The 15,792-nt window shown below is 43.2% G+C and overlaps 1 protein-coding gene across 3 annotated transcripts in view; it reads left to right on the top strand.

Annotated features, from left to right (window-relative positions):
* The window catches only part of FAF2 (Fas associated factor family member 2), a 31,434-nt gene extending 15,812 nt beyond the window's left edge, over positions 1 to 15,622 (top strand). For all 3 annotated transcript variants that reach the window (XM_077326336.1, XM_077326335.1, XM_077326334.1), the window contains 10 exons: positions 3 to 71; positions 967 to 1,101; positions 2,592 to 2,668; positions 3,066 to 3,204; positions 4,598 to 4,683; positions 4,776 to 4,867; positions 6,950 to 7,127; positions 11,124 to 11,295; positions 14,133 to 14,276; positions 14,858 to 15,622. In XM_077326336.1, the coding sequence (XP_077182451.1) occupies positions 3 to 71; positions 967 to 1,101; positions 2,592 to 2,668; positions 3,066 to 3,204; positions 4,598 to 4,683; positions 4,776 to 4,867; positions 6,950 to 7,127; positions 11,124 to 11,295; positions 14,133 to 14,276; positions 14,858 to 15,040 (1,275 nt within the window). In that variant the 3' untranslated portion in view covers positions 15,041 to 15,622. The remainder of the gene's footprint in view (positions 1 to 2; positions 72 to 966; positions 1,102 to 2,591; positions 2,669 to 3,065; positions 3,205 to 4,597; positions 4,684 to 4,775; positions 4,868 to 6,949; positions 7,128 to 11,123; positions 11,296 to 14,132; positions 14,277 to 14,857) is intronic.
* The last annotated feature ends 170 nt before the right edge of the window (positions 15,623 to 15,792 follow it).

The raw sequence follows: 15,792 nt of genomic DNA, 5'->3' as shown, positions 1-15,792 counted from the left end.
AGGATTTGACTGGCATAGAGTCTATGGACCAATGTCGTCACACACTGGAACAACACAACTGGAACATTGAGGTACTGTGGCACATTTTCTCATTCTGCAGAATAAATAGTAAGCTTGTGTACCTCCATAAGACAGATGTCCTTTGGAAGGTACTATGAAATCCTTTTCCAGCTCTGTGCCAAGATAATCCAGATTCTGTAGTAAGAAAAACTGAATTAGGCACTGGGCAATTCAGTAGCAGAGCAATGATTTCTCGACTGTTGGCAGTTTGTCCACCCTGTAAATTTTTTGGATTTTTCCACCTAAATAAGGACTACAAATGTACTTCTTCTTTCTTTTAATGTAGAGTTTCTCAGGACTTAACACATTCTGAAACTTTTCTGCACTTCTGCAGAATTGCTGTATACACATGATTGCATTTCTTTAAGTTGTTCCCTTTAAATATTAAATGTCTTGGATGCTTTCTAATAAAGCTAATTTTAGCAAACCATTGTAAGGACAGTGTTTTCTTGCGAGTCCATAAGATATAATTTCCTTTTAAGACAAATCTGCCTGTTGTTAATGGCAGGTACGTTCTCCCTTGGCATTCTTATTAGTCTTGCAGTGGCCATGTAACTTCTTAGTACCATAAGACCCCGCCCTGACATTATTTTGCCCCTGTGTTAAGATTAAATACGTGATGGCAAAATCTGCCAGAAAAGGAAACAAGTTACCCCCCCAAAAAACAACAACAACAACTCAAATGAACCCTTTCAGTTAAACTGAATTTGCCTTTTTCTTGCATATTCAAAGGTGCGAAAGTTTTAACAGAGGATCTGTGTTGATGATACTCCAGAATCAACCACATTGCATGACTCTTAGATCTTCCAAGCCAGTCCCTTAATCTAAATATTCAAACTAGTACCAATGTTTATTCAATACTTACACAATCCTTTTAGTAATCCTTGTGTGATGCTCCCTTTATAGGCAGCTGTTCAGGACAGACTGAATGAGCAAGAGGGTGTCCCAAGTGTCTTCAATCCCCCACCTTCCCGACCACTGCAAGTCAATACTGCCGACCACAGGATTTACAGCTATGTTGTTTCACGACCGCAACCAAGGGCAAGTTATTTTATCACTGCATTTCTCTTAATCAGGGATGTTCTTCTTAACATTACTATGAAATAAGACCACTACAGGAAAAGGAATTTTTTTGTTGCAAATGATGCTTGGGTCTTGAAACATCTGGGCTTTTTATCCCCTGGGTTTAACTTGTTGTTGGTTTGTGTGTGTTCCTTTTTTCTATTGGTTATTATTTTTCTTTAAACTTCCCTTATTATTTCCCAGCTGTTGTGTTTCATCTTTGTTGTTTATTTAAGATATTAATATTCTGAAATCCATTAGCAACCAGTAAGAATAAAAATATTGCAAAGCAGACTGCTAAAATTGCTACTGTAAAAATAAAATAGCTCTCCCAAACTGTGTACTTGCAGCAAAAGAAATACTTATCTGCTAGTGGAAGTCTTGTTTAAAGTAGCCTTTAGTGTAGTGCTGGTGTCTTCCATCATAAGAATACTAGATATTAAACCCGCTTTGGCCAAAATACACCGGGCTCTAGCATGGTGGGTAGGTGGAGGGATGGGGCGAAGGAAGGAGGAAAGGGAGAAAGAGAGACAGAGAGAAAGACAGAAAGAAGAGGGAGAGAAACAGGTAGGGAGAAAGAGGCATATAGGAGAGAGGGAGGAAGGAAGGAAGGGAAGGACAAAAGGAATGCTGGGAGGAAGGGAAGCATAAAGGGAATGCTGGGAGGAAGGCAGGAACAGAGTCAGGTAGGTGGCCTGAAAGGGGACTTTGTGGCCTTCTGCTGGGCCCAGGGGCAGGCTCAGCTGCCCCAGAGCCCAGCAGAAGGCTCCGGACGGGGGCGGCGGGCTTTGCTGCCTTCTGCCCCTTCTGGGCCCAGGGGCAGGCGAGCCTGCCCCAGGGACTGGCAGCAGGCTCCCTGGGCGAGGGGAAGCCAGCTGGAGGACTTACCGCTGGGGAAGGCTTCTTCCTCTGAGCGGTGATTCCCTGGCTGGCCCAGGCGAGGCCGGGCCAAGCAGCCAATGGGGAGCCACGCTTTGCGGCTCCTGATTGGGCCCTCCAGGTTTTTATCCCAGACAGAGCCCGCCCTATCTCCTCCCCTTTAGCCCTTACTCCTTTATTTTATCTGCTCCGCAGGAGCGGTTAAAGATAGAAAGTGCACTATACTTAAGCTAAGCTTTGGTTAATTTTTAATAGTTCCCAAATGATATTAACAATTAAGAAAAACATTTTTAAGTATATTCTTCTTTGAGAACCAGTATTTTGTCGTGGTCGTGTGTTAGATTGGGGAGACCTGGGATTAAATCCTTGCTTAGCCTTGAATATTATTTGATGACTTTGTCCAAACATACTTTCTCAGTATGTCTCTGTCAAAGAATTGTTGGAATAACCTAAGGGAGGGAAGAACTGCCACATATGCTCTTCCTGAGTTTAAACTTCAAGTTGTTGGCTTCCAAACCATACAGATGCTAAGAGATAAAACAGTTTATTAAAAAGACATTGATAAACACCTAATTTTTTCTTTGTTTCAGGGCTTGTTAGGATGGGGTTACTATTTGATAATGCTTCCATTCCGATTTACATATTACACATTACTTGATATATTTAGGTAAGTCTATGTATGTATTAGAGTTATTCCTTTATTCTGAACTTTACCAGCATTGGCTACATAGGGCAGGTTCTGGTCCATTGGTGGACAAATGGCCAATTTTTGATAGACTGCCTTTTCTTCCTAGTTGCTGAACCTCTTGCAGTGAATGCTGTTATAAGGGCACATTCGTTGTTATCTGACAAGATACTTTTAATGTGCATACTCGGGGCTGTTTAATGGAAGTTAATTATTAAGTGATAGTACATCTGCTTTATAAGTTTAAAATGTTCTAGTAGACAATGGGTTCTGCTTCTAAAAAGAAAAATAGAGCAGCCAAGCCTGGTCAGCCACCCCCTGTTCTTGAGGTTCTGGATGCCTAGGAAGCTGATGCTTCAACTTATTCACATTTCCCTAGGTTTGCTTTGCGCTTCATACGCCCTGATCCTCGTAGTCGGGTCACTGACCCTGTGGGTGACATTGTTTCGTTTATTCATATGTTTGAAGAAAAATATGGAAGGATACATCCGGTCTTCTACCAGGGAACATACAGCCAGGTTGGTATGAATTAATGGCTCTGTGACATGGGAAGTATGTTGGAATCATTTGGGGATGGGAGGAAAAGAGTAGAATTTCTTACAAAAGCAGAGTTTAAATTTCCCTTCAGGTAAAATAACATTTCTCCATTACAAAAGTTAGCATGGAGATCTACATCAATGGTCCCCAACCTTTTTATCACCGGGGACCGGTCAACACTTGAAAATTTTACTGAGGCCGGGGGGGGTAGTCTTTTGCTGAGGGACGTTGCTGCTCCACTTGCTTTCCCGCTGGTGCCAGCAGCAGCTGCGCAGTGCCACACTGAGGGGGAGCCCCAGCCATGGCGGACGCCGGAGAGCACCAAAGGTGAGCCAGCGGCAGAGTGGCAGGGCAGCCCCTGAGGCAGCAGCTGAGGAGGAAGACGAGGAGGAGCTGCGGCCCAGTACCAACTGATCTACAGACCAGTACCGGTCTCCGGCCTGAGGGTTGGGGACCACTGATCTACATAAAAAAAAAAAAATAGAAATTTCTGCCATGGAACAATGACTAGGTAATGGAACAGTGGGTTTTAGCTCTTCTGAGCCCCCAAAGGAAGGGCAGCATATAGGATGGATGGATGGATAGATGGATAGATGGATAGATGGATAGGTAGATAGGTAGGTAGGTAGGTAGGTAGGTAGGTAGGTAGGTAGGTAGGTAGGTAGATAGATAGATAGATAGATAGATAGATAGATAGATAGATAGATAGATAGATAGATAGATAGATAGATAGATAGATAGATAGATAGATAGATAGTTAGCTTTACCTTCAAAGGTGTGTTCTTGGGGTTATTGGACAAGGCCTATGAGATAGCTGAGAGGAGGCCATGTACAAGTTAAGTATTGTATTTATTGCTTTATACTAGCAATAAGAGCCTCTTGTGGCGCAGGGTGGTAAGGCAGCCAACATGCAGTCTGAAGCTCTGCCGATGAGGCTGGGAGTTCAATCCCAGCAGCCGGCTCAAGGTTGATTCAGCCTTCCATCCTTCCGAGGTCGGTAAAATGAGTACCCAGCTTGCTGGGGGGGTAAACGGTAATGACTGGGGGAGGCACTGGCAAACCACCCCGTATTGAGTCTGCCATGAAAACGCTAGAGGGCGTCACCCCAAGGGTCAGACATGACTCTGTGCTTGCACAGGGGATACTTTTACCTTTTATACTAGCAATATGTACTTGGGAAAGTGGAAAGAGGGACTGTCTTCAATTTTTTCTAATTAAGAAGGTCAGCTATGCACGATGATGTGAATAAACAATTCCTTTGCATGCTCTGCATTGGACTTTTTGAGAGAAGCAAAATAATATCTTGATGACTGGCAGTTATCCCTTGGGCACATTGCAAAAGTACCTCTAAATTTATTTCTACTTTTTTTCAAGGCACTGAACGATGCAAAGAGGGAGCTGCGCTTTCTGCTGGTTTACCTTCATGGAGATGACCATCAAGATACTGATGAATTCTGTCGGTAGGTTAATTGAGAATTGTCTTTATGAAGTTTTGATATATGTGGCTTCTAGATGCGACTTGAAGTGTTTATTTCTTATTCACTCCCTACAGCAACACTCTCTGTGCACCTGAAGTGATCTCTCTTATAAATTCCAGGATGCTTTTCTGGGCTTGTTCCACAAATAAGCCTGAGGGATACAGAGGTAACATCATATTCAATTCTGCCTTTCTGATTTTATCTTGCTTTTTAATAACCTGCTCAGTAGGTTAGTCCCAGGTAACTGCATCAGACTGCAGCCTTAGACAGCAGCTTTATGTATAGTTGTTGGGGAGGGGGGATTTTACTGTACTTATGAGGCATGTCCAAAGCAAATGGTTAGAACCAGGCTGCCAAAATAACCTCTTCTGGCAGCTGTTTTTCGTGTTTTTCTTTTATTCTGTTTCTTTGTATTAGATAAATAGTGCTGGGGCAGTCTGTTTATAAGAACATAAGAAAACCCACATTATTATTTCTTTCTTTCTTTCTTTCTTTAATAAATTAATTAATTAGACCGCCCTTCTCCAAATAGGTCTCAGGGCGGTTTACAATATAAACAGTTAAAACACAATAAAATCCCCATAAAAACCCCAATTAACATCAGCAACAAGTTACATATAACATATAAGCGGCGGTGGTCACAATTCTAATCTTAGTTACCCGACTTCCCCCCAAGTTCAGCCTGGTGGGGAGAATAATATTCAGAAGAGGGTGGCACCAATACAATAGATCTAACAATGATCTCGATGTTAGAGATCTCAATATTGGAGGGGATCCTCTGATGGATTAGTGGGAGAGCTGCCCTGGCCTCAACCATATGCCTGGCGGAAGAGCTCCGTCTTACAGGCCCTGCGGAAAGCTGGTAGATCCCGCAGGGCCCTTAGCTCTTCTGGGAGCTCATTCCACCAGGTTGGGGCCAGGTCTGAAAAGGCCCTGGCCCGGGTCGAGGCCAAGCGAACATCCCGTGGTTCCAGTAAGGGAACCAGTAAATTCATACCCGCAGAGCGGAGTGCCCTGCGGGGGGCATAAGCAAACAAGCGGTCCCGCAGGTAGACGGGACCCAGGCCGCGTATAGCCTTAAAGGTCAATACCAATACCTTGAATCTGATTTAGAAACAGACTGGTAACTAGAGCAGATGACGAAGCACCGGCTGAATGTGGGCCCTCAAAGGTGTTCTAGTGAAGACCCTGGCAGCCGCATTTTGGACCAGCTGTAACTTCCGAGTCAAAGACAAGGGAAGAGCAGGCCAGTGGCCCATCCAGTCCCAGCACTGTGTCACACAGTAGGTATCAGGAAGTTCACCACTTGATGTGTTGCCTGCGTCAGGAACGCACTGTGGTCCGTGGGTAGAAGTCTGTTGAATTTCAGTTACCTGTCCATAGTCAAGAAAATCAGAGTCCAGTAGCACCTTTAAGACCAACAAAGATTTATTCAAGGCGGGAGCTTTTGAGTGCAAGCACTCTTCATCACTTGCACTCGAAAGCTCACGCCTTGAATAAATCTTTGTTGGTCTTAAAGGTGCTACTGGACTCTGATTTTATTGTGCTACTTCAGACCAACACGGCTACTCATTTGAATCTGACCATAGTCAGATTGTGAGGATACTAAGAGATTAAAACAGACATTTGTCAGTGAAAAATCAACCTATGATTTTTTACCTACTAAATTCTGAAAACCATTATGGCCATCCCCTTAAAAGTTCTTCTAAAGGATGAGCTGAATGATCGGCATCTTACTTCCCCTCAGGATTTCTCTGGGTGTATTCTTCTTAAGTTTGATACTTGGCTTCTCTCATCTACTCTGTTGTCTACTATGGCCGATCCTTAAATATACCACTTTCCTCAGGAAGGGTGCTTTTCATGTCATTAACACTGAAGAAATCTTTAATACCAGATCTCTAACACAAATTTACCATTGGGCTGAAACTCATACAGGACAAATCCTTCTTGATCGTAAATCTTGGTTGTAAAAGCCTGCTGTTGAAGAAGAGCAATCCCTGCATTTCATTGGGGAGGGATTGTAGCACATGATCTTTGTGCAGAAAAAGACTTGGCTAGTTATAAGAATCATAGGTAGTAGAATTAGAGAAGACTCCTTTGGGACAATTGCCTTTTGAAACCTTTGAGACAACTTTCAGTCAAAGTAGATGCTACTTGACTAGAAGAACAAAGGGCTTAAGGTGAATGTGCATCTTTGTCCCTTTGCATCTAGAGACTGCCTGTAGTGATTACAGTTTGTGTTATCTAGTGTCTCAGGCTCTGCGTGAAAACACCTACCCATTCCTGGCAATGATCATGTTGAAAGATCGCAGAATGACTGTAGTGGGAAGGTTAGAAGGACTCATCCAACCTGATGACCTCATTAATCAACTGACATTCATCATGGATGCCAACCAGACATACTTGGTGTCTGAGCGCCTAGAAAGGTAAGCTGGTAACCAACCCTGCTCTTTCTCCCTTCCCACCTAAATGTGCTTTGAGTTCAATCAAAATGAACAAAATATAATCCACACATTGAACTGCAGCATTTGTGCAGAAGAGGACCATTTGATTCAGATCCATCCCAGAATCAGAGGGGTCTGGTCCAGGACCCATTTCGGATCTTGAGTAGCAAAGTCATGAGCTGCAGTTCCTTCTGCTCTAGTACATTTGGTGGGCCCCTTCCAACAGGGTGGTGCTGGTACTGCATAGGCATGCAGTGTTGCCATTGAGGGTGCCGATTCTTGAGGCATCTGTCTGTGCTGGGCTGCTGTTTCTCTGAAGAGTAGATGCTGTCATTTCTGCTATCCCTAGGAGGAGTTGTCTCTGTGTTGAACACAGTACTTATTTCCTACTCCGCCACCCTGTTTGCAACCACACCACCATCTTCATGTGCAGTTCCTGGATTTTATTTGGTACTCAGGCTAAAAATGCTGCTCCCCCCCCCCCACTTCCCATGTTTGTTTGAAGTCTATGACCTCTGTTTGTGTTTGAGATTACTCACTGTGGTACTCTCAATTTCCCTTGAGTATTTGGGCATATAGCATAACACATCCTGAAGGTAGAAAAGAGGCTGTTATCTTCCTTTTACTGCTCTGTTGACATGCCGTGCCCTGATCCTGATGTATTCTAGTGGCAAATTGTTTCTGTGGCAGAATTTGATTGGAAACAAAAAACCTAACTGGAACAGTTAGAACCTAAAAGGCTGGATGCCTGCGTGAACTAGACAACAAGCTAAAAAATATCTGCCCATTATTTTGTGCAACTTTAAAGTTTTTTTTAAAGTTAAAAACACACACAAAGGCCATTGAAAAGTTATTGTGTGCACTTGTACAATCTTAGGTCTTAGAATTTCTTAGACTTAATGCGTTTCAATCCTCAGAGGTCTAATTTTGACACACATACAATGATAAAATATAAAATACATAAAGCAGCCAGTAAAATAAATAAATATAAAACCTTTTTTAGAGTGTCAAAAATCAATGGATCTGATGGAAAATTTCAATTTATCAATTCACTAGTATTAAAGCCCATTGTAGCTGATACAACGGGCACTAGTGGGGGGAGAGGGAGGAAAATAGCAATGAGAGAGGGAGGTAGAAAGCAAGAGAGAGATTAAGATACAGAGAGCTTGGTACTGGGAAGAGTAAGGGGAGGGGTTGTCCAGTCTGTAAGGGCATGAGACTGAATATGTGTGTTGTGGGGGGGATGGTGGCGTGGTGGCAAATGAGGGCATGGGTGTGGAGAGATGGGTGTCAAGAACTTGTGGTTTGGAATGTTAGTTGAGTGTGGGAGAGGACTGACCTCTGGGAATTGTGACATAGTGGCTACAGATGATCTTTCCAGAGCCATGTCTTCAGATATGTGAAGGGAAAATCAGACTGGAGACTCTTCTTAGGGGGAGATTACAAGGCAACCAATTCCTACCAGTTCTGTGGCCCTACTCCTTCTGTCTCCATTTTCTTACTTTTGATATAATGTTATGTGCCCACATGCTTCTTTCACTGTTGCCCCTTAGAAGAAGAGATTTTTGTACCCTGCTGATTACTACACAAAGGAGTCACAAAGCGGTTTAAAAACAGCTTTTCCCTTTATCTCCCCACAGTAGACACCCTGTGATGGATGTGGAGCTGTGAGAGCTCTGAGAGAACTGGAATGGACCACAGTTACCCAGCAGGCCTCAGCTGTCTCTAAGCAGTTTAAAATAACCTTCCCTTCCTCTCCCCATAACAGACACCCTGTGTGAGAAGTGGGGCTGAGAGCTCTGAGAGAACTGGGAATGATCCACAGTCACCTAGCAGGTGACACTAAGCAGTTTAAAAGTGCCTTCCCTTCCTCTCCACATAACAGACATGCAGTCAGGGAACTGGAGCTGAGAGAACTGGGAATGGCCCACAGTCACCCAGCAGGTCTCAGCTGTCTCTAAGCAGTTTAAAATAGACTTCCCGTCCTTTCCCCATAACAGACACCCTGTGAGGGAGTGGGGCTGAAAGCTCTGAGAGAACTGGAATGGCTCACAGTCACCCAGCAGGCTTCAGATGTCTCTAAGCAGTTTAAAATCACCTTCCCTTCCTCTCCAAATAACAGACATCATATGAGGGAAGTGGGGCTGAGAGGTCTGAGAGAACTGGAATTGTCCACAGTCCCCCAGCAGGCCTCAGGTGTCTCTAAGTAGTTTAAAATTGCCTTCCCTTCCTCTCCCCATAATATGCCCCCTGTGAGGGAGGCGAGCATAGGGGCCGGCCCAATCAGGGTGCAGCCAGGTGTGCTGGTCGCATCCTGACTGGCCCATATTCAACTTGGACACCCAGGACACGCTCCTCCCATAGGGGCGTTTCACAAATATATAGAGGAACCATGGATGGATAAGGATATAGACAACATATTTCAGGATGCCAAGGAATTCTGTTGTGTGCAAAGGCATCTGCCTTTATACATACACCAATTTCACTCTTAAAAAAAAAAAGTTGCACAAAATAAATGTTGACATATTTTTGTAACTTGTTGTCTAGTTCACACAAACATTCATCCTTTTAGGTCCTAACTGTTCAGGTTAGGGTTTTTGTTTTCTGTTCTCTGTAACATTTCTCCCCTCCTTGTTTTTTGCTGAATTTGATTGTACAGGATGTAAGGGATTAAAATAGGATGCGTGCATTGAACAAGAATGGGCTAATGTTGCATGTGAAGAGTGACACTAGATCACTCATTCTAGCTGACTGTCTTATTGTTAAAAAGAACAAAGATGACAAGTGAGCAGTCTCAAGACATCCTAGCCTTGGGTTTTTTAGGTTCTCCAGTTAATCCAAAACGAAAGTCCACAATTGTTAAGCAGTTGCTGGTCTCACATCCTAGCAGATGATCTAGCACTAACAAGGCCCCTTTTCCTGATATTTCCCTCGCTGTTGCTTGCCTGCTCTTTCCAGAAGTATGAACAGAGGTGTGGGTGACAGTGGCTATGAGGAGAAGCAACAGCTGTTGTTTGGCTACCTGTCCCCTGATCCAATGGCAGGTCAGCTTGTGGGCCCTCAGCAATTTGCAGACAGTATTGATAAAATATATCCATCCCAATGTGACCTAACAGAAGTCGAGAGTTAAAAGATGCTGACCTTTTGAAAAGGAAAGTTTGTTCTGTGTGCATGGACCCACTGGTATCAGGATTTTACTTCTTGTGCTATATACCCTTTTAGAGCCAAAGGAGAAGGAAGGTTTTTACGTTAGAATGCCTGTTCATGAAGTGTGCGCTCTCAGATCATGATGAGGGATTCTTGGGAACAACAAAATATCTTCAGGAGGGTCAGAATCGCCTGAATCTCAGGAGTGCACTTGTCCACCCTCATCACATTCTGAAAGTAGAAACTCAGCTACCTAGCCCTTCAGCATGCCCAAAGGGACTTGCTCCACTTCCCCTGACAAGAGGGCCAGTGGGAGCATCATTAGCCTCTCTGGAAGCAGAGACAGTGTAACACCAGCCATCCAGCAGACGCCACCGAGATCACTGAACCCTTCATTTCCTCAAGGAAATTTTTATCCCACACCCCAGTGATAGATCCCATTGATTTGGGAACTCTCTGAGTATGGGACTTTTCAAACCAATGCAGTTCTGGGCTTAATAAGCAAGTAGTGTTGGGGTTGGGCAGTAATGTGGTACTGGGCAAGGGATAGCCATAACATTCTTCTAAAAAATTATTTACATTTACTACCATGGTTTTAGATTCCTACTGCTCAGCTGCATGTTGGGATCCTTGTTGGAGGGGGAGGAAGGAGGCATGTTAACAATCAAGAAACAGCTGGAGGCTAGCCATCACCCAGAATTGAGTGTCACACCCATAACCACGTTTTCAGTTTGTGAAATATACCTGTTAAGCAAGTTTGAAATTTATGTTCTTGACCACAGACATTATTCTAAGTATATTTAATGCATACTAATTATGTCCCTTTGTCAGAGAAGAGAGAAACCAAACTCAGGTCCTGAGACAGCAGCAGGATGAGGCCTACTTGGCTTCCTTACGGGCAGATCAGGAGAAAGAACGCAAGAAAAAGGAAGAGCGGGAGAGGAAGAAAAGAAAGGAGGAGGAGGTGCAGCAGCAGAAACTGGCAGAAGAGAGGAGGAAACGGGTGAGAAACAAATGCATCAGTAGCAGTGGATCGCAATTGATGATTCCTAGTGTCAAAATGAGAATGGGTGGGCTAGCTAGGACTGCATGTGATTTGTGCTGCCTCAAGGAAACTGTGAGAAACCAGATATTTTATAAATGGGAAGTGAGGGAGAGACAGTTAATTGTTCACTTTATGGTTATCTAGCGTTATTGTGATAGAAGAATAATTCTCAGTTCTTTAATCCAGAAATTCACTAAATACAGAATGAACACAATAAGATAAAGTGCTCTACAAAAATTAATGAAAACCATGAAGCAGTCGTAGAAGTATTAAACTGTACTTCATGATGGCTCATTGTCATCTAGAATCACTGAGCCATCATGATTAAACATTTGAGTTTTGATCTACTGTATATGAACCAGTGCTTTTTTTCCTGTGCTACATGTCTTGGTTTATCATTGACTAGTTTCAAAGCCCATTTGTACTCGGAGGGGCGAATCAGGAGCCGCCCTCCTGAGTTTTTATCACGGACAGAGTCCGCCCTAACTCTTCCCCATTAGCCCTTAGGGCTTTATTTTATCCGCTCCGCAGGAGCGGTTAAAGATATTTGAGGAAATAGTTCAGGCTGGGGTAGCAGTAGTAGCCTGTGATACCAAAAACAAAAGGAGTCATGTTTCATGTTAAATGCTAATAGATTTATTGAAAGTCTCCAAGGTGCCTGACAGCTAGTGCATTCAGACTGTCTTTTTAAAATCTCAGGGGAAAGGAGGTTTTCATGTTCATTTATCCAGTTCCTAGAGCTGAGATTCTTGGCAGTTAATTCTCAATTCATATTTCTTATTTGATGCAATTCTGAACAAAATACATAGGTTGGAGAGTGGCAGCCTGCGCTGCCTACTGCTGGGATTAAAATGCCAGGATGCAGCAGCGATGGGAGCTGGCCCTGGTCCCCACCCACCCTCCAGCCCTGAAGTGACCCAGCAACCTACAGTGCTGGTCTAATCCTAAAGGCGGGTGCCCCCCCTCCAACCTTCACACAGAGAGTAAAGAAAAAAACAATGAAACAACCCCAACAAATTCAAAGAGGACTGATGGCACTGGACTCCAGCCACCACCATCAGGTTGACCATGATATTTCTAAAATAACTAAATCCCCCTTTCCCAACCAGCATAACCCCTCTAGGGCTGTGGCATAATTCTGAGGTTATGTGTCACCCTTGCTGGGAAACATTCCTCAAAAATATGCAGTATTAAGAAGTGCTTCAGTAATGAAGAAGCGGAAGAGTTGGTTCTTGTATGCCGCCTTTCTCTACCCAAAGAAGAAGAAGAAAAGTTGGTTCTTATATTCTGCTTTTCTCTACCTGAAGGAGTCTCAAAGCAAAGCTTCCCTTCCCTCTCCCTACAACAGGCACCCTGTGAGGGGGGTGAGGCTGAGAGAGCCCTGATATCACTGCTCGGTCAGAACAGCTTTATCAGTGCCCTGGTGAGCCCAAGGTCACCCAGCTGGTTGCATGTGAGAGAGTGCAGAATCGAACCCGGCTCACCAGATTAGCAGTCTGCACTCCTAACTACTACACCAATCTGGCTGCTGTAATTACTAGTGATTTTGAAATACGATGCATCTCGATCAATAAACTTATGCAAGTAGCAGTTTGATAGGGAGAATTTAGATTGAACTTTTGCACTCTCCTCCTTCACCCGCATCAATAGGCTCTTTAGTTCCTCTTCTCTTTCTGCCATTAGAGTGGTATCATCTGCATATCTGAGGTTGTTGATATTTCTCCCTGCAATCTTGATCCCAATTTGTGACTCCTCTAATCCCGCCTTTCTCCGCATACAAGTTAAATAGGCAAGGTGACAGTATACAGCCTTGTCGAACTCCTTTCTCAATTTTGAACCAATCGGTGATTCCATGTTCAGTTCTCACTGTTGCTTCTTGACCTGCATTATCTTTTCATTTGAAAGATTGATAGTTAAGAATGGAAATTGAAATAATGTGCTCTTCTCCCTTTCATTTTATTATGATCTGATCAGTCTTCTACAGTGGAAATTTCACTTTGTATAATCATGCCAAATGAATCTGTTTTTGATCTGAACAATGAAATTTGGAGATATCGTTACTGCAAACCCATTAAAATGTCCATTTGTTAGTTCATCTTTTTAGTATCTTTTTCCCCATAGGTTCATTTTTCTTAATCCATCAAATCTTTCCTTTGATCCAGGCAGAGCACAGTAGAAATCAGTATACATGTTTGCGCTTTCTGTCAAAAGATTAGTAAATCAGATATCCTTGGACATAATCCATCATACTTTACAAAGAACAGAAACCAGTTAAATTTATTCTATGGAAGAGATTGAAGCATGGAAGAGATTGAAGCTCCCATTGAATTAATTGGGACTTTTGTAGAGCACCAAGAGTGTAGGACTAGGAATCTGGGATACCCAAGTTCAAATCCCACCCTTCCGTGAAGCTCAGTTGGGCCTGATGTTCTCCTTAAGCTTAATCTATTTTATATGGTGGTTATGAGGATAAAACAGAGCAGGAAAGAACAATGTTATAAGCTGCTTTGGATCCCTGTTAGGGGGAGGAAAGCAGGGTGTAAATGATCTAAACAAAATAATTTGGACTGGATGATGGGCATTGTTGGCATTAAAAATTATTTCGCAGCCTTACCATTGCTAATATCTTCTGACACTTATAGCTTTGTCTATTAAAAAGGTGGATTAACAATTTGGTTTTGAGGGATGTTAGCGATGCACTGGCATCATTCTTAAGGTGTTAACTGCTACAATTCTTTTGGGATTGTGTCAGACTTCAGGAGATGCTGCCATGTCTCCATTTTCTTCACCTACAGACTCTGCAGGAAGAGAAAGAACGGAAATCGGAATGCCTTCCGCCAGAGCCTCATCCTGATGACCCGGAAAGTGTCAAAATCATCTTCAAAATGCCTAATGACTCCAGAGTGGAACGGCGATTCCATTTTACACAGTCATTAACGGTGAGGATGGAGCAGAGATACACATGCTTTTCTGTCTGGTGGGAGATACTTTGATGAATGGAGGACACAAATCTTAAGTTCTTGAACTACCTTTCTGGTACTTAAGGAGTGCAATATATAGCAGTATGGAAACTAAGCAAAGTTTAAAAGTCTTCAAGCAAAATATAGCAATGGCTGGATTCATTTCTGTAACTCTTTTAGTGTCTAATGCATAGCCTGGCAAGGTTAGATAATGAAGGCTTGTTTGAGGTTGCTTCCTTTACTGCTTAATTTATTATGGGTGCATACCTGTATTTTTAAAGATATAAATTTGCTTTCTCTTAAGCCACACAATCCTTCAGGTATGCATCTCTGGGAAAATGCGGCTTCCTATATAATGTGGTGATGTTATATAGGAAAGGGGTATGTTCTAACTTCCCATGGGCACCCATCTCTGCATTTTTGTGATAAAATCTTTGTGGATATCCTCCACAAGGGGGTGTTAAAATTAGACAAGTACACTGAACTGCTTTACTCCACTGCTGCAAAAACGTCTTAGCAAGGCAAGTCCGATGGAAAGTAATGCTCTGCTTTTACTCCAGGTGATCCATGACTTCCTATTCTCTTTGAAAGAGAGCCCAGAGAAGTTCCAGATCGAGGCCAACTTCCCTCGCCGTGTCCTGCCCTGCCTTCCATCAGAGGAGTGGCCCAATCCACCCACGCTTCAGGAAGCTGGACTCAGCCACACAGAAGTTCTTTTTGTGCAGGACCTCACGGACGATTGACACTTTTCCAAAATACAGAGATGGAAAGAGATTCCTATTATAATACAATATTTTTTTTAAAAGACTGCTGCGTACAAATGAGGGATCAGAGACTACGTGGCTTTGGCCAGCCACACCATGCGTCTGCACTGGCGAGAGAAACTGCACTCACGCATACTCAACCCTTTTCATTTAGAGGGCAGATGGAAGGGCCACAACTACCCTCCTGAGATCAGGAATGGCAGCTCTTGGTAAATATTGCTTTTATTGAAAATGATGATGATATACCCCAACCTTCTGACGTTAGAAAATCGGATACTTGCTGCTTGTGACAGCCAGAGGACAACACTATGTGTGGGCCAAGATAAAAATCCTCTGCCCAAATTTGGGTTGGATTAGCAGGGGGTTCTTCCAGCTTCTTACTCTGTATAAATCTTCTTTTGCTTTGTATTGACCAAAGGAGAATGGGGTTACAATGGTATTGATGGTATTCTTTTTTTTTAAAGGAGCTGGTTGAAATTCTTATCTACAAGGGGTTCTTCTTCCCCAGGGTTGTTAGCCTGCGTAGTGTAATAAACTCTGCCTCTAGTGTGCCTGTGCTAACACTTCTGACTGTTCATTTTGAAATGGTAGTCTGACCCGACCGGTATACGTCTAGACTAAATTCTCTGATGCCAAAACATCTGGATTTGGCACTATGGTTGCCTTCATTGCAGCCCCCTGAAGCTTGTGCCTTGGCTTTTGTAAAGGCTTTAGACTGTGAGAGATGCTTT

The sequence above is a fragment of the Paroedura picta genome, chromosome 3 (assembly GCF_049243985.1).
Source record: "Paroedura picta isolate Pp20150507F chromosome 3, Ppicta_v3.0, whole genome shotgun sequence".
Classification (NCBI taxonomy): domain Eukaryota; kingdom Metazoa; phylum Chordata; class Lepidosauria; order Squamata; family Gekkonidae; genus Paroedura; species Paroedura picta.
Note: the sequence above shows the minus strand (reverse complement) of the source record. Positions and strands in the feature narration are given on the sequence as shown.